This window comes from Chiloscyllium plagiosum, unplaced genomic scaffold, assembly GCF_037043375.1.
Source record: "Chiloscyllium plagiosum isolate Xiang-an unplaced genomic scaffold, Cpla_swu_hap1 HiC_scaffold_35, whole genome shotgun sequence".
In the NCBI taxonomy this organism is placed as follows: Eukaryota; Metazoa; Chordata; class Chondrichthyes; order Orectolobiformes; family Hemiscylliidae; genus Chiloscyllium; species Chiloscyllium plagiosum.
Window position 1 is genome coordinate 7,201,873 of NW_028270173.1, and position 19,167 is coordinate 7,221,039.

Consider the following 19,167-nt stretch of genomic DNA (forward strand, 5'->3'; position numbering starts at 1 on the left):
CATCAGAGGGAAGTCATGCCGAACAAATTTGTTAGACCTTTTTGAAAATGTGATCAAATGTGTTGATGAGTGAAGTTCAATTCATTTAGTTTATATGGAGTTTAGCAAAGCTTATGACAAGGTCCCACATGGGAGACTGATTCAGAAGTTGAAAGAACATGAAACTGAGGAAAACTTGGCAAGATGGATTAAAATCTGATTTAGTAAGGGCAGTGGTTGAAGGCTGCTGAATCACTGGAGGCTGGTGCCCAGCAGTGTACCACAAGGATCAGTACTTGCACCCTTATTTCTTGTTGTATAGATAAATGATGCAGATGAAAATGTGGGAGGAACGTTAAGCAATTTGCAAGTGGCACCAAATTTTGTGGAGTGGTTAATAGTGAAGAAAACAGTTGAAGGTTAAGATGGGCAGACCAATGGCAAATAGTATTTAACCTTGATAAGTGTGAGACAATGCACTTTGGAAGAAGAAACAAAATGAGGGAGTATTTAATGAATGGCAGGACATTGGGTAGTCTTAGAGAAAAAGAGGGATCTTGGGGTAATTATTCACAGATTCCTGAAGTCAGCAGAACACTAGAATATGATAGTTAAGAAGGCTCATGGAGCATTTGCTTTCATCAGTCATGGCACAGAGTACAAGTGCAAGGAATTAATGTTGGAGTTCTACAGAGCATTGGTCAGGTCACACCTGGAGTACAGTGCACAGTTCTGGTTGCACTTTCAGTGGTAGTTATGCCAGTGCAGACTTGATGGGCCAAAGGGCCTTTTCTGCACTGTATAAATCTATGAATAAAATACACTGAGAACATCCTTTTATTGCCACCTCAATGTATAGAATCCTCCTCAGAAAGCAAAGCAAAAACTCATGGGTTTTGTCTGACAAACTTTATTATATGTGTAGCATCCAGTTCTAGTTAGGTCAGCTCATCTGCGTACCTGTCTTTTCAGAAGGAATAAAACTGCCTCAGCACCTCTTATCAAATTTTGGGAATGTTTACACAAATATAAACAATTCCCCACTCAGTCTTGGAACAGACTATTATAATAATCATGGATGACTTCAACATGAAAGTGGTCTGGAGAAATCAGATTGATAGCAGATCCCAAGAAAAGGAATTTGTGGAGTGTCTACAAAGTGGCTTTTTGGAACAGCTTGTGACAAAGCCCACTAGAGAACATGAAATTCTGGATTTGGTGATACGTAATAAGGCAGACTTGAGTAGGGACCTTAAGTGAAGGAACCCCAAGGAGGCAGTGACCGTAATACAATAGAATTCACTTTGCAGTTTGAGAGGGAAAAATTGGAATCAGATGTAATGATATTTTTTAAAAATTCACAAACTTCTGAGCAAAACAAATTCTTCTAATCTCAGACCTAACGGGCATACCCCACATTTTTAAATTGTGCCCCTGGTTCTAGACTCCAAAACAGTGGAAATGTATGAGCTTATCTATCCTGTTGACCGCTTTAAAGTGTTCTAAGTTCTAATGAGATCACCTCTCATTCTTCACAGCTGTAGCGATTGCAGGTCCAATTTGCTCACTCTCTCTTTGAAGGCCAGACCCATCATCCTTGTGAATAAGTCTCACAAACCTTCCATGCACTTTCTCAAAGTCAATATTATTTTGGCTGAGATAAGGAGAACAAAACTGCACACAGTACTCCAGGGTGGTCTAATCAAGCTCCTACACAACTGAAGCAAAACTTCACTAATCGTGTACTCAAATCTTCTTGAAATAAAGACTAGCATCCCATTAGCCTTTCTAATAGCTTGCTGCATCTAGGCATGTTAGCCTTCCGTGACCCAGATCTCTTTGTACATCTGCACTTTCCAATCTCTTACCATTCAGGGAACACTCTGCTCCAAAGTTCACTCCAAGTTGCACATATCTATACACAGCAACTGGCATGTCTATGCAGATCGCTGCAGTGACTTCCAGTTCCAGAAGTTGCTGCCACACCAGGACTTCAGAAATCCACTCAAAACAAAATGAGGAAAATTAGGAAAATCTACTTGCAAAATAGGTAATCTCATATTTTCAATATTATATTTCATCCTCCATGTTTTAACCCATTTAATGGACCTGCCCAAATCCTCCTGAAGTTGCTTTACACTTTCCTCACAACACACATTCCCATTTAGCCCTGTATCAGTTACAACTGTGGAGGTAATATATTTGATAAAGAGCTGGGGCCCACAGACTGATTCTTACGGTGCCACATGAGTCAAAGCCTGCCAAAGCGAGAATGACCCAGATTCCGATTCTTTGTTTTCTATCGGTTCACCAATCATTAATCCATACCATTACATTACCTCCTTTCTAATGTGCTTTATTTTTTTCTCAACAGCCTTCTGTTGGATACATCACCAGAATACTTCTAAAAATCTAACTTTTAAAAAATCCATTTATACGATATGGATGTCATTAGCTGGGCAGTATTTAATGTCCATCACAAAATGCCCAGAAGGCAGTTAAAAATCAGCCACATTGCTGTGGGAGTCACATACAGGTCAGACCAAGTAAGAATGGAAGGCTTCCTTCCCTGAAGAACGTTAATGAATCAAACAGGTTTTAAAATAAATCAGAAGTAGCTACGTGGCCACCACAAGCATTTTAATCAGTTTCTATTGAATTCAAATTTCACCATGATCAGAGTTCGAAACCAGTGCACCGAGAGCATTCACCAAAGATTCTGGATTACTCATCCAGCAACATTACCACTGCACCAGCTCCCTGTAGATATTATACAATGAGCATCAATTCCTCTAAGGCAATTTTGGTAGTTATACATTCAAATAAACTCCAACCATTTCAAACAAACAGTCTCTCATTTGCAAAACCAGCAGTTTAAACCCATCCAGATCATTATCTGTTCATCAAAATAATATAAAACCAAGAACTGCGGATACTAGAAATCTGAAACATAAACAGTAACTGCTGGAGAAACTCAGCAAGTCAGGCAATATTTGTGGAGAGAGAAACAGACTTAATGTTTTGAGTCCAATAACTCTTTTCCAGAGTTCACTGGACTCTAACTGTTAACTCTGCTTTTTGTCCATAGATGTTGCCAGACTAGCTGAGTTTCTCCAGCAATACCAATTTGGCACATCCTTCATAATACATGCTGATATTTTCCTTATCACTGATGGTGAGGCTAATAAGTCTGTCATTCCTAGTTTTCTCTCTTTCTCCATTGTTAAATAATGGACTAATATTTACTCCCTTCCAATCAACAGGGATTGTTCTATTTGGAGCATGGGCATATAAAATTAACAAAATATAATACCAACTGTTAAATAAATCTATTTTATGAATTATATGTAATTAAAATCAGGGAGAGGCAAACAAAATACTTCTGAAGGAGGGTCACTGGACCAGAAATATTAACTCTTTTCTCTCCAAAGATCGTGCCAGACCTGCTGGGTTTTCCCAATAACTTATGTTTCTGAGTTCCAGTATCAACGGTTCTTTGATTTTCTTTGATGGTACTTCCCCAAATGTATGGATATGAAATTAGAGATTGACTTACCGAAAACTTCCATTCTAACTGAAAATGTTTCTGAATCAGTTTTGTCATCAATTGAGCATATATATTCTCCTCGATCAGATCGTTTTATGTTGCGTATTCTCAAAGAAATATTTCCTTTGGTCAGTTCATCTTTAAACAGTTCCGTCCTTCCTTGATAATCCTTGTGTTGAACAGTAATGTCATCTTCTCCATTTCTGTATACGTGTACTGGTGAACTGAGACCTGATTTAAACCACTGCACCACCATGCTGCTGAGAAATATATCTGGCACGAGCTGGCATTCCAACACAGCATCTTCACCTGCAATGGCTTCAAGAGAGTGATCAGGTCCAACTACGATGAATTCACCTAGTGACAAATATCATTTCAAATCTCATTGATTATTCATGTAACTACAGAGCAAAAAATACACATAGTTAGCCAATCACTCAACTGGGAGCTGTGGGATTAACTCTCAAAGCTGTCCTCGAATATTTGGATAAGAAGATCCACTGAAGGGATGTAGGACCAACGATCAAAGAGACAATCCGTTTAAAGATGGTAATGTACTCAGCCTATTATCATCATTTCCACCAGACTAAAGGAATAAATGTCCTTCATGGAAGGAAATCTGCCATTCTTACCTGGTCTGGCCCATATGTTATTTCAGACTCATGCTAGTCGCTTATATGGGACCTCAACAAAATTCTTCTGAAAGCCTAAGTAATCCACATCTACTGGCTCCCTCTTATCAAATCTACCAGTTACATCCTTGAAATACTCTGCTAGATTTGTCAAACAAACGTCCCTTTCATAAATTCACGCTGAATTTGTCTGACCCTATCACTGTTTTCCAAGTACTTTGCCATTAAATCTTTTATAATGGGCTCTAGTGTTTTCTCCATGGCCAATAGCTGGCTAACTGGCTCATAATTCCCTGTTTCCTCTCTACCTCCTTCTTTAAGTAACAGTTTTACATTAGCTACCTTCCAAATATGCTGGGCCATAAGTTTACAGACTGTGGTTGAATACAATTCTGCTGATGGCCCACGGTACTTTATGGATGTTCAATTTTGATTTGTTTTGAAGAATATCCATATATGATGCTGGCAGTGTTAGAATACAGAATGGAGTGTATCTGCAATATGAAAATGTGATTTCACTCCACAAAAGTAGTCAGTTAATGGCAGGATCCCTAACAGCATTGATGTACAGAGGGATCTTAGGGTTCAAGTCCATAGTTCCTGACAGTGGCCAAATGAGCAGATAGAGTGGTAAAGAAGGCATATGGCATGCTTGCCTATATTGGTTAGGCCATTGAGTAGAAGAGTCAGGAAATTATGTTGCAGCTTTACAAAACTTTGGTCAGGCCACAGTACTGTGTTCAGTTCTGCTCCCCACATTACAGGAAAGATGTGGAGGTGTTGGAAAGGGTGCAAAAGGGATTTACCAGGACACTGGATTAAAGAGTATGAGCTATAGGGAGAGGTTGGACAAACTAGCATTGTTTTCTCTGGAGTGGCAGAGGCTGACGGGAGACCTGATAGAAGTTTATATAATTATGAGAGGCATTGATAGGGTTGACAGTCAGAATTCTTTGACCAGAGTTGAAATGTCTAATACTAGGGGCCATGCATTTAAGGTTACAGGCAGGAAATTCAAAGGACATGTGACAGGTTTTTATTTTACAGTGTGGTAGGTGCCTGGAATGCATTGTCAGGCGTAGTGGTGGAGTTTTTAGAAAAGCACATGAATAAGCAAGGAATGGAGGGATATGGACCATGGGCAGGGAGAAGAAATTCGTTTAATTTAGTGTCATATTCAGCACAACACCATGGGCCAAAAGGGCCTGCTCCTATGCTGTACTGTTCTATGTTCTAAGAACCATGCAGTGGTCACTCCTATCTATTTTGTCAGATGCAGCTGCAACAGGCAGTTTGAGGAGTTCAAGGTGAAGTAGATTCTTTTTCCCTTTCTTGTTTTGTCATTACTAGGTGCTGCATATCCAGGCTAGCAACTTTATCCTTGAAAGGATCAGGTATTTGTGGGACTGTGATAGAGTCCCGACCTTTCGATCATGAGGGCCCGGGTCAAGTCCAACTTTCTCCAGAGGGGTACAATAGAACCATCCAGAGAAGGTTAATTCTGGGTATGGAAGAGTTTTCTTATGATGGAGAGATTGAGTAAACTGATTGGAGTTTAGGAGAATGAGAGGAGATCTTATTGAAACACAGAACCTTCTTAGGGAGCTTGACAGGGCAGATACTGAAAAGTCATTTCTCCTTGCAGAAGTGTTGAGGACCATACCATAATGTCAGAATAGGAAGTCACCCATTTCAGAGAGAGATGAGGAGGGATTTTTTCTCTCAGTGGGAAGTGGAATTTGTTCCATTCTTTTTCATAGAAGGCTGTGGAGACTGTGCCATTAAGTACATTCAAGGTTGGGGCACACAGGTATTTAAATCTGTGAGGGAATAAAGTTCAGTAAAAATAAAGAAAGTAGGGCTGAGAATGATCAGATCAGCTATGAATGCAGTGCATGTTGGTGCAAACTCAGTGGGTTGAATGGCCTACTTCTGCTGCTCATCATATGGTCTTATCTGTTTGTAAACTTAACTCAACTAAGGCACCCACCACTCCCATAATCTGTGATGCTCTGGTGGATCAGAAATTAGCATAACCCAGCCTGGAATATATTCACTGACCCAGCTTCCACTGAGCTCAGAACATGAGATTTCCAAACATTAATGATCCACCAAGGGAATAAATACTTCATGCCTGTCTTCAATGAGTGACCCCTTAGTTTTAAACTGTGCTCCTGTTCTGGATTCCCCAAGGAGGGGAAACATCTTCTCAGCATCTACTTTGTTAATTTACCCCAAAAGACTTGTATATTTCAAAAGATCGTCTGTTACACTAAACATGAGTGAGTGTTTGCACAACATGCTTGGAGAATAAGACAAACCCTTCACAACATGCACTGCATTCATAGCTGATCTGATCATTCTCAACCCTACTTTCTTTATTTTTACTGAACTTTATTCCCTCACAGATTTAAGAGGTGTACAGCATGGAAACAGACCCTTCGGTCCAACCCGTCCATGCCAACCAGATATCCCAACCCAATCTAGTCCCACCTGCCAGCACCCGGCCCATATCCCTCCAAACCCTTCCTATTCATATACCCATCCAAATGCCTCTTAAATGTTGCAATTGTACCAGCCTCCACCACATTCTCTGGCAGCTCATTCCATACACGTACACCCTCTGCGTGAAAAAGTTGCCCCTTGGGTCTCTTTTATATTTTTCCCCTCTCGCCCTAAACCGATGCCCTCTAGTTCTGGACTCCCCCACCCCAGGGAAAAGACTTCGCCTATTTATCCTATCCATGCCCCTCAATTTTGTAAACCTCTATAAGGTCACCCCTCAGCCTCCGATGCTCCAGGGAAAACAGCCCCAGCTTGTTCAGCCTCTCCCTACAGCTCAAATCCTCCAATCCTGGCAATATCCTTGTAATTCTTTTCTGAACCCTTTCAAGTTTCACAACATATTTCCGATAGGAAGGAGACCAGAATTGCATGCAATATTCCAACAGTTGCTTAACCCTATGGGTCCTGTACAGCTGCAACATGACCTCCCAACTTCTGTACTCAATACTCTGACCAATAAAGGGAAGCATGCCAAACGCCTTCTTCACTATCCTATCTACCTGTGACTCCACTTTCAAGGAGCTATGAACCTGCACTCCAAGGTCTCTTTTGTTGCTCAGGTTGAGGTTTTGGATGCAGGTTTGCTCATTGAGCTTGAAGGTTCATTTCCAGACATTTCGTCATCCTACTAGGCTACCATGATTCCAAGGGGTCTGAGTAGTCTGGCAGTCATTTCCGAGATATCTTTGATGTAGGAAAGAGTGGCTACGGTTTCTGGACATATCACCACAGGAAATAACATCACCACAGGAAATGACATCACCAACCCAAAGAAACTCAAACATGTAAATAGAAAGCAGGAATTTTCAGCAGTGCTTCACCTGAGGTCCACTGAATATGTTACCTAGTAGGGTGACAAAATGTCTGGAAATGAACCTTCAAGCTCAGCGAGCAAACCTACGTCCACAAACCCTTCACCCCATGGATCTGTCTAGTGAATCTTCCATGATCTGCTTTTAATGCAGCCACATCTTCCTTCATTGTGGAGTCCAAAACTGCAAAGAATTCCACTTGCGGTCTGACCAATGCCTGTGCAGTTCACAGAATCACAAGATTGGTATGATGCAGGAGACATGCATTTGGCACATTGCATCTACACCACCTTTCTGAGCATTTTAATTCAGTTCCAATCTCTTTCCTTTTCTTGTAACCCTATACAGTTTCTATTTAAATAATCAATGCCTCAATTGAAACTGCCTCAACCACAGTTCCAGGCAGTGCATTCTATAACCTAACTGTGTGAAAGAGATTTGACTCAGATTTTAAATTGTTCCCGCTGGTTTTTGATCCATTTATGACTGGGAATAGTTTCTCCTTATGTCCTCTGTTCAGGCACCTCAGGATTTTGAAAACTTCTTTCAAATCCCCTTTTAGCCTTCTTCTCTCCAAGCAAACACTCTTCGCCATCTCCATTCTGTCCTCATAAGCAAAACGTCTCATCCCTGGATTAATTTTCATAAACCTTTTTTGCACACTCTCCAATGTATTCACATGCTTCCTAAAGTGTGGTGCTCACAACTGTGCCATATTTTCCAGTAGAGGTCAAGTAAGTGTTCGAAACAAGTTCATCATAACCTACTTATTCTTTTGCTCTTTGTCTTATTAATAAAGTATTAATAAAGCTGAGTATACCATGCTTTATTAACAGCTCTCTCAGTCCTGCCACCTTTCATGATGTATGTACACAAACATTCAAGTCTCTGCTTCTGCATACCCTTTTTAAAAACAACTTTATTTTATACTGTTACTCCATATTCTTTGCGTCAAAGTGCATAATTTGCACTTCTCTGCATTGAATTTCATCTATCACTTTTCCACCCACTCCACTAATATATCAAAGTGTTTTTGTAGTTGTCCATTGTCCTCATAGTTTACAATTTTCCCACGCTTCGTCATCTGCAAGCTCTGAAATTGTGCCTTGCACGATCTGTATATATATCAGGAAAAACAAGGATCCCAGTACCAAAACCTGGGGAACTCCATGACAAACCTTACACCACCCTGAAAATAGTCATTAACCATTACTTTCCATTTCCCATCATCAGCCAATTTTGCAGCCACATTGCTACTAACCCTCTGATTTCATGGCCTTTTGCTTTCCTCACACGTCTATTGTGTGGCACTTTATCAAATATCTTTTGGAAGACCATGTGAACCACACCAGTGTCCTTGACCTCATCACAACTCTCAATTACAAACTGGTTAGATTTGATTTTCCCTTACCAAATTCATTCTGATTCTTCCAAATCAATCCATACTTTTACACATGACAACCAACTATGCCTTACATAATTGCTTCCTGAGATTTCCACAAAATCTGGTTAGTAATTCTTGGGCTGACCTTTACAACCTTTTTTTTTTAAAACAACAGCATTATATTTACAATTCCCCAGCCCTCTATTACTGTTCCCATGCCCAGGGAAGATTAAAATATTATTTGCACTCTCTTTTCCTTCAAAATTCTTGGATGCATCTCATCAGATCACAGTCATTTATCCAATACCTCCTCCTTACCAATTTTACACCATTCTAGTGACTGAGTTTCTTCCTCTGTCACTCTGGTCAGGCAGCATCTGCCTCATACAGAAGTTTCTAAGTTCTCATTTAACACTTCAGCCACAGGCTTTTTGCCTTTAAGTGTGAATTCGTTTTTTTGGTCTTCAGTTGCCTTATTCTACCTTTTAACATCCTTTTAATGTGCTCAGAGAAGACATTCAGATTTCCTTGTATGTTAGTTGCCAGTCTTTTTCATAAACCTTCTTTGTTTCCCACATTTGTTTTCTCATCTCTCTTTTGAAGTTTCTGTATTCAGCTTGTATTCAAATGTTTACGATCTGACATCCGTCAGATCTGTAAAAGTTAATCTAATGAAGAAAAGGTATGCTTTTAATACCTTTGTCTTTCAGTAAGCTCTTAATTTGATTGTCCTTCCTTTCGCTTTTGAGGGAGTATACCCTGACTGTGACGAAACAAAATATCATCCCGTTGAAGGTAGCCCATTATAATATGTCACCATTCATCTTTGCTTCCACTCTGTCAGATTCAGCTCTGTTCTTGATGCACTGAAGTCTCCAAGTCAGAAGCAGTACTGAAGAAGGGTCACTGGATCTGAATCATGAACTCTGCTTTCTCTCCACAGATGCTGCCAGACCTGCTTAGTTCCTCCAGCAATTTCAGTTTTTATCTCAGATTTCTAGCATGCATAGTTCTTTGTTTTATTTTACCATGTTGACTCTGTCTGATTGCATGAGGATTTTCTAAATGCACTCCTACTGCCTTCTTAATTATGGATTGTACCATTTTCCAAATGTGAGGTGATAGTCAAGCTGTTTAATCATTATTGGCTTCTGTCTCTTTTCTGAAACAATACTGTTGCATTTTTAGTTTTTAAAATTACTGGAGCCTTTCCGAAACCTAGGGAATGTTTTCACTACATCTCCAATCGGTTCCTTTAGGATCCTGGGATGTGGGCTATCAAATCCTGGCAAGTTGATGTTCTTTAGTTCCATTAGTTTTCTCAATACATTTTTCTCTAATCATCATAATAGTTTGAAGTTTCTCCATTCTTCTATTTTTTAAAGCCTTCTTTGGAAGGAGTTTGTTTTTGTTTTCAATTCAAAGACAGATGTAAAACACTTGTTCAAAGTCTGTATAATTTCCTTTGTTGCCATTACTAATTCTCTCACCTTAACACTCAATGGACCAACATCCATTTTAGTTACTTACCTCTACTTTTCTACACTTGTAGAAATTTTTTCTGTTCTTATATTCCTTCCATTTTTTTTCTCAATTTAATTTCTCCTCAATATTTAGTGATATTTTACTGATTTCTAACATGTTTCTAAACCTCTACCTGCCATTCATCTTTTTAGCTGTGCTCTCTAACAATTTTAACCCACATACATAATTAGCCATTGATGGTGTGCCTTTCTCAAAGGCTCCTCATTCTTACTGACATTTATGAAATAATTCATACATTACCAGGTCAAATATGACAGCTCCCTGATTGGTTTCAGAACATACTGGTCGAAGAAATTGTCCTGAACACCTGTCATGTTTAACTACCAGATATATTTGTCAATTTTATTCTTCCAATTTACATAAGAATAAAATTGCTCAAGATTATTGCAGCACCTTTTTTTTTGCAAGCCCCCATCATTTCTCAATTTAAAATCTGTCCTCTGGTGAAGTACTGTTAGTACAGCTATAAACCACTCCATCTCATGATTTATTGTCTGTTTTTATTCCCTCCAGCTAAACTGATTCTACATTTTGATCTTTGGAACCAAAGTAATTTCTCACAACTGTACAATATTCTGCATTTCTTAACTCAGCCATTCCACCTCATTTTCCTTTGTTCCTACCCTTTGAAAATATCACATATTCTTAAATAGTTAGGCCTCAGCCTTGGCCATCTTGCAACCGCATTTCTGTATTAGTTATCATATCATAATCATTTCTATTTGAGCTATCCATTTATCCATCTCATTACAAATGCTGTGTACATTCAGATAAAGAACTCTTAAAAGGTGCTTTTAAAACAACTTCCCTAAAATAACTCCATAGAGGTCAGTATCCTGTCACCAAGTCTGTCACCTTTCTTTACATGTTCATAGTACTTGACGCTGGCCGGCATCCTCAGAGACAGCTCTCAGAGTGAACAGAACCCCTGACACTCCCATTTATATCTGTCAGTACAGGACTCCCTGATTGGACCAGGTTAACAGACCCAATCAGGGGCTGACCTCGTTACAATCACTACATTCCCTACATCAACTTAGTTTGCTGGAGCATTCATATTCTTGTACACTTTCATATCATTAGCCATCTTGCTACTCTGCACTATTGGCTTATGTTTTCTCTTTAACCTTTGAAGTACCCTTCACGTGAACCATCACACCTATTCACTATTAGCTTAAAGCTTAATTTTTTGCCAGAGTTCTACCTTACATATGTCACTCGTCCAGGCCTGGTTCAAGTGAAGACAATTCCAATGATAGCTCTTTCTCTAGTACTGGTGCCAATGCCAAATGAATCACAACTCATCTCTCACACATTGATGTGCATCATGCATTAAATTTTCTGAATTTTTATATCCTATTCCAATTTGCTCAAGGTTCAGCTAGCAATCCAGAAATTATGATACTTGCGGTTCTGTCCTTTAATATATTCCCTTGCTGTTCATGTTCCCTGAACACAACTTCTTTCCTTGTTTTCCCATGTGGATTACAACAACTGGGTCCTTCTTGTTCCCACTGAAAGCTTGTCCATAATTTGCTCCAGAGAGACAGAGACGGAGTTGAGGGTGAGGAGATAATGAACATGGAGGAGAGTGATCATGATCTGACATTGTTAAACTCAGTGTTGAGTTCTGAGGGCTGTAAGGTACCTGGATGGAAGATGAGGTGATATTACTCCTGCTTATGCTGAACTTTTCTTCAGCACTGCAGCAACCCTGAGACAGAAGTGTTGACATAGAAACAGTGTGTTTGGTGTTCTTGCTTTTATTAATGCCCCTGAAACTGTAACAAAGGGCCTTTGGCACAGGGAATTACCAAGTCACTATGGATTGAAATTGTGCTCCTTAAAAGACCTACCAAGGAATGTCAAGGTCAGTGGGAACAGTTTGTCACCAAATCTTACCCAGTTTCATGTGGATTACACAAAAAAGTTAGAGCAGGTTTCTGATTTATCACAGAATGAGATCTGGAAACAACATTTTTAAAATATATAAAAGGAAGTCACTTATAATTTGTACAGGATAATGGCTAAAGTTGAAGAATGAATTTCTCAAAGCACCAATAAAAATAATTCCACATATAATTTAATTGAGGTGGAATTAAGAATTATTCAATCACAGTGTTTCAGTAGCCCTGATATTATTCCCTACATTGAATAAATCTTGGTTATATTATCAGCACAACAGGTTGATATCAGTTTGTGGCAACTGTTTTATGAAGAGAGATTAAGTAGCATAGACATGCATTAATTAGAATTTAGAACAATGAGAGATGACCATATTTAACCATACAAGTTCTTCTGTGAACATGATAGGATAGAAGGAGAAAGACTGTTTCACTTTTGTGGGAGAATCTGGGATCATAGAGTCGTAGAGATGTACAACACAGAAACAGACCCTTTGGTCCAACTCAACTATGCCCAACCAGATATCCTGAAATAATCAAGTCCCATTTGTCAGCACTTGGCTCATGTCCCACAAAACCCTTCCTATTAATATACCATCCTTTTTAAATGTTGGATTTGTACCAGCCTCCACCACTTCCTCTGGCAGCTCATTCTGTACATGCACCAACCTCTGTGTGAAAATGTTGCCACTTAGGTCCCTTTTAAATCTTTCCGCTGTCACCCTAAACATTTTGCCATCTAGTTCTGGACTCCTCCGCCCTAGGGAAAAGACCTTGTATATCTACACTATCCATGCCCCTCATGTTTTTATAAACCTTGTTTAGGTCACCCCTCAGCCTCTGATGCTTCAGACAAGACAGCCTCAGCCTATTCAGCCTCTCCCTGTAGCACAAACCCTCCAACCCTGGAAACATCCTTGTAAATCTTTTCCGAACTTTCTCAAGTTTCAGAACATCCTTCTGATAACAAGGAGATGAGATTTGCATGCAAAATTCCAAAACTGGTGAAACTACTGCCCTGTATAGCCTCCAAACTCATATACTCAATACCATGACAAATAAAGGAAAGCATACCAAACACCTTCATCATTAACCTACCTACCTGCGACTTACATTTCAAGGAACTATGAACCTGCACTCCAAGGTCTCTTTGTTCTGCAACATTCCCCAGGACCTTACCATTAAGTGGAAAAGTCCTGCCCTGATTTGTCTTTACAAAATGCAGCACTTCACATTTATCTAAATTAAACTCCATCTGCCACACCTCAGCCCATTGGCCCATCTGATCAAGATCCCCGTGTACTCAGAGGTAACCTTCTTTGCTGTCCACTACATCTCCAATTTTGGTGTCATCTGAAAACTTACTAACCATACCTCCTATGTTCACATCCAAATCATTTATATAACTGACAAATGGCAGTGGATCCAGCATGATCCTTGTGGCACACAGCTGGTCCCAGCCTGCCCGTCTGAAAAGCAACCCTCCACCACCACCCTCTGTCTTCTGCCTTTGAGCCAGTTCTGTATCTAAATGGCTAGTTATTCCTGTATTCCATGAGATTTAACCTTGATAACCAGTCTACCACGAGGAACCTTGTTGAATGCCTCACTGAAGTCAATAGATCAGTCCACTGCTCTACCCTCATCAATCCTCTTCATTACTTCTTCAAAAAACTCAACCAAGTTAGTGAGACATGATTTCCCATGCACAAAGCCAAGTTGACTATCCATAATCAGTCCTTGCCTATTCAAATACATGTAACTTCTGTCCCTCAGGATTCCTTTCAACAGTTGCCCTATTTCCCAGGAGGAGGTCAACATTTGTACCTTCATTAGTCGGTACATCCACATACTGAATCAGAAAATTTTCTTGTACACACCTAACAAATTCCTCTCCATCTAAACCCTTAACACTACTGCAGTCCCAGTCTATGCGTGGAAAGTTAAAATCCCCTACCATAACCACCCTATTATTCTTACAGATAACTGACATCACCTCACAAATTTGTCTCTCAAATTCCTGCTACCTATTGGAGGGGTCTATAGTACAATCCCAATAAGGTAATCATCCCAGACTGGGACTGCCACAGTGATAAGGGTTTAGATGGAGTGGAATTTATTCACTGTTTACAAGAAGATTTTCTGGTTCAGTGTATGGATGTTCCTATGAGAGAAGGTGCAAAGCCTGACCTACTCTTGGGCTGAGTGGCCTACTTCTGCTCCTACATCTTATGGCCTTAAAAATTAATCTTCAGATGCCTTGCAAATAGTACCACTGAAGATCTGCTGGTAAAATAACTAAGCTAGTTAGAAAGCTTCTTACCATTCACTGAGGCCAGAATCACAAGAAGCAATACCACAATGCCATGACTCTCTTTCATCTTAAGGTCTTATCAGAAGCAACGTCATCTGCGGGAGAGTGAGAGAGAGAAAAGCAAATAAATAATTATTTGTTATAATTTACTTATTATTCATCTTTTGTGCATGCTGTTACATCCAAGACTGGAGGAGAACACTGTTAATCTAGTCTCACTCATGTACAATCACAGCAGACAATAGCAAAGAAAGCAATTACCTGTTATATAATTTACAGAAACCTTGCCTAAAAGCACTCCAAAGAACTGTCAATGATTTTTTTTTGAAGAAACCATTCCAGGTATGGCCAGAATTCTTGAAATGAAATTTTCCACAATCCTTCAGAACTTAAGTTCTCCATGTAATATTAAACATAAAGTATTTTTATAACAATATCATTCAAATATCACTGATGTAATAACAGCCCATGTACAACTAACAGCAAGTTTTTGATGAAATACAGGACTCTGTGGGTCTAACATTCCTGAAAATTCTGAATATCTATGCACCATTTTTACCTTTATGTATTGCTTTGTCTCTCTTTCTCTCTCTGGGTTCATTAAATAGTTAGGTGAAAGTGAGTACTGCCTTCATTAAATAGTTGCTCATCTGGAAACAATCCCAAAAGAAAGTGAGTTAGGTCTTGAAAAAAGTTTCTTTGTGATGTGAACTTTTCTGCTCACCAGCATTCATTTCTGTGCAGCAGGTGGTAAAGATGACAAATGATATTTTGGTCTTCATATCAAGAGGATTCAAGTAAGGAGCATGGATGTTTTATATAGGACCTTAGCTAGACTACATCTAAAATAGTGTGCAGAGTTTTGGTCACCTTATCTAAGGAATAATGCTCTTGCTATAGCGGGTTTACTAGAGTGATTTCTGCCATGGTGGGACTGTTGCATGTGGAGAGGTTGAATCGTTCGGATTATACTCGCTGGAATTCAGAAGAGTAGTGTGGGACCTCATTGAAATTATAAAATTCTAACAGTGGGAGACAGGGTAATTGTAGGAAACATAATCCTGGTGGCTGGAAAGTACAGAACCAGGGGTCATAATCCAAAGGTACAGGATAAACCATTTACGACTGAGATGAAGAAAATGTTCTTCACTTTATCTGTGATCAGTCTGAGGAATTCGTTACCAAAGAAAACTGTCGAGGCCAAAACATTGCAGGATTTTCAAGGCAGCGTTGGATATAATACTGGGATTAAAGGGATCAAAGGGCAAGGGGCAAAGCAAGAACAGACTATTGTCCTGATGATCAACCATGATCAAAATGAATAGTACAGCCGGTTCAAACAGCTGAATGGCCTACTCCTGATCTTATTTTCTAAGTTGATATTCCAAGTTAACCTTGTGAAGGGGCGGGGGTGAGGGAGGGAGGGAGGAGGGGTGTGAACTGCCTGACACCGGGATAACCAGAAGACATCAATTTAAAGTGAATGGCAAATTAACTGATGGTGACGTGAGGAAAAGCCTCACTGAAAGGCAACACATTACACAACTCATTGCGATTCTATTGACGAACCCTGACAATCTATCCACTCTGAGATTAAAGATTTTCTGTTAAAAGGGCCTCTGCGTTCTCTAAAATGTTTACGATGTGGAGCGGCCGGTATTGGACTGGGGTGAGCAACGTTAAAATAAACAATCACACAACATCAGGTTATAGTCCAACAGGTTTACTTGGAAGTACAAGCTTTCGGAGCGCTGCTCCTCGTTAATTGGTGCCTCCCTACCTGAAGGAGCAGCGCTCTGAAAGCTAGTGCTTCCAAATAAACCTGTTGGACTATAACCTGATGTTGTGTGATTTTTAATTTTAAAATGTTCATGCTCAATCTCTCTTTAAGTCGCGTCATAAAACAATCCACAGCCATGACTGGACACGGATAAAAGGTAAGGTTTTACTGACAGCTTTCCCGTTTGGACAAGTGAAGGCAAAACAGGGCTGCACCTCGAGATCGCCCCCTTCAGCTCGTCAAGCACCAAGCAACACTTTACCTGGAGTTTTATTTTCCCCCCAAACACAGTTTTCATTCACTTTCAGTCTCTTCTTTTCTTTCAGATTTGCGAGGGCTCTGATTTATTTCCAGAAAAGTCCCCGAATTTGCTTTTATGCTTAGGAATTTTTCCTTCATCCGCTTTAAGGTTATAACAGTCAGAATGCAGATATTCCCGCTTTGAATGTTGCCTGATCAATTCCGCACTTCCGTATTTATTTATTGGTTTATTCTTGTTGTGTGTCGGAATATCACCTCCTCTTGAAGTTAATCTCAGCGGCGCTGTTGTGTGTTGTCTGAGAGAGTTGGGGGCTGGGGTCGGCTCACATTACATTTCCCAGTCTTCAGTATTCACGGCCTCAGCAAAGTAACACCCCGCACTCAGCGCCGAGTAAAGCTTCATTTAAAACCAGAGGATTAACAACTTATTTCAAGAGGCGATGGTTCTCTCGAGCTGAATGAATGATTATCTTTGAAACATAACCGCACTGTAACAAGGTTTTGTAGACTGGCTGGTTGCGGTGTTTTGACGTGGGTGGCTATAAAAAAAAGGTAACTCGTGAACGCATAGAATCAAGAATCCCAACCAACAAGTACAGACCGACCCTCCGAAGAGCACCCCACCCAGACCCAGCCGCCTGCCCTATCCCTGTAACCCCACATTTCCCATGGCGAATCCACCGAGTTTGCACATCCCCGGACACGATGGACAACTAAGCATGACCAAGCCACCTAAACTGAGGGATCTGAGCAGAGCAGATAAAAATCCTCCCACTCATGCTCCTGTTCCTTTATACTGACAGGACCCAATTCCATATTCTCATAAGCGATAACAGACTCTTTAATGTTTTAAACATTTCACTGGACAATCCCCATCTACGGCCCATTTGGCTCCTTGTGTTTAATTGGGATCTTTCAAAGTGAAGAACAACGTCCCAGTTCCACGGGAAATAAAACCTATCCCGGAAAATAAAGAATCTTTCAAGCTCCCTGCTTACTTGAGACAGTTTGATTGAAGGTTTTTGACCTTTTCCAGCAGATCTTTAAAAACGAAGAACATTCACAGCAGCAAATGCCTGAAGAATCCCACTTTCGTTTTTAATGAATCCTGATCACAGGGTGTGGTGTCACTTATTGGCTGGATTTTATTGCCTATCCCTAATTTCCCTGAAGTCGATAGCTGTGAGCTGTTTTCTGAGATTTTGAACCAGCAACCCTGAGGGAACTGTGATATATTTCCAAGTTGGGATGGTAAATGACTTTGAAGGGAGTTTGTTGGAGCTGATATATATCTGCTGCCCTTGTCCTTCAGATGTTAATTTCGAACGTGTTGTTTAAGAACTTATAAAATGAACGATTGTTACTCTTTCTGAAAAGATACTTGATTGGTGTCAATGTTTTCTTTTGAAATTAACCCTTACAGAGAAACATTGTCACATGTCAATAACCCAAGGAAAACTGAACAAAGGATGCCCACTTTTCAGAATGTACATCTAAGAAAACCACAAAACTCAAAAATGTCATTAAATTAAATCATAATACCCTTGCAGTGTTGACCTTGCAGTTTAGACCCTGAATGTGTCTCAAGCTGACACCATATGTCCCGTTTCCATTTACCACGCCATTAAAAACAGGCAGGCAGCCTGAGTGACCCAAGAAATAGGTATTGTGCATCACCAAACTATCAATGACCCCTGATGAGGCTCCCTGTATTCAGCCCACCACCAGGTAGCCAAGACTAAAGAAGACTTCACATAGAGGGCCTGTTACTCGGAATTCTGGACTCAGGAAAACAGCAAAGTAACATGCTCAGTTCTGTCAGCATAGAAGAGGGGATTGAGGTTGAGCTGAGAGTGCAGGAATATCTTGTAACAGAAATTCCACCATGCAAAATGGACTGGAGAAAATTTCCTGGAGACTGGAAGTTACAAGGGGCCTTATTTCCAAAAGGCCTTCAACAAAGTGCTGTACAAGAGGCTGCAGCATAATATAGAGATGCATGGTGTCACAGGTAAATTATTAGTACTGATAGACAATTGGTTGACTCACAGGAAGCAAAGAGTGGGGATAAACAGTGCTATTCTTGTTGACCATCAGTAACTAGTGGTGCCCCTCAGGGATCGGTGTTGGGACTGCAATTACTTACAATTATATAGATGATTGGGAGTAAGGGACCATGTGTAGTGTGTCAAAGTTTGCAGATAACACTAAGATGAGTGGCAGAGCAAAGTGTGCAGAGAAATGGGAAACTTTGCAAAGCGACATGGATACTATAAGTGAGTGGACAAAGGTCTGGCAGATGGAATACAATGTTAAGAAATGTGAAGTCATCAATTTTGGTAGGAATAACAATAAAAAGGAATATTACTTGAATGGTTAAAAAGTTGCAGCATACTGCTATGCAGAGGGACCTGAGTATCCTTGTACATGAATCAGGTTGGTCT

At 40.1% G+C, this 19,167-nt stretch overlaps 1 protein-coding gene across 1 annotated transcript in view; it reads right to left on the reverse strand.

Annotated features, from left to right (window-relative positions):
* The window catches only part of LOC122541189 (butyrophilin subfamily 1 member A1-like), a 104,936-nt gene extending 86,839 nt beyond the window's left edge, over positions 1 to 18,097 (reverse strand). The window contains exons 1-4 of the mRNA XM_087979187.1: positions 17,722 to 18,097; positions 16,725 to 17,262; positions 14,692 to 14,777; positions 3,536 to 3,883 (exon numbers count right to left, since the gene is read on the reverse strand). Coding sequence (XP_087835313.1) covers positions 3,536 to 3,883; positions 14,692 to 14,749 — 406 coding nt within the window. The 5' untranslated portion in view covers positions 14,750 to 14,777; positions 16,725 to 17,262; positions 17,722 to 18,097. The remainder of the gene's footprint in view (positions 1 to 3,535; positions 3,884 to 14,691; positions 14,778 to 16,724; positions 17,263 to 17,721) is intronic.
* Between the last annotated feature and the right edge of the window lie 1,070 nt (positions 18,098 to 19,167).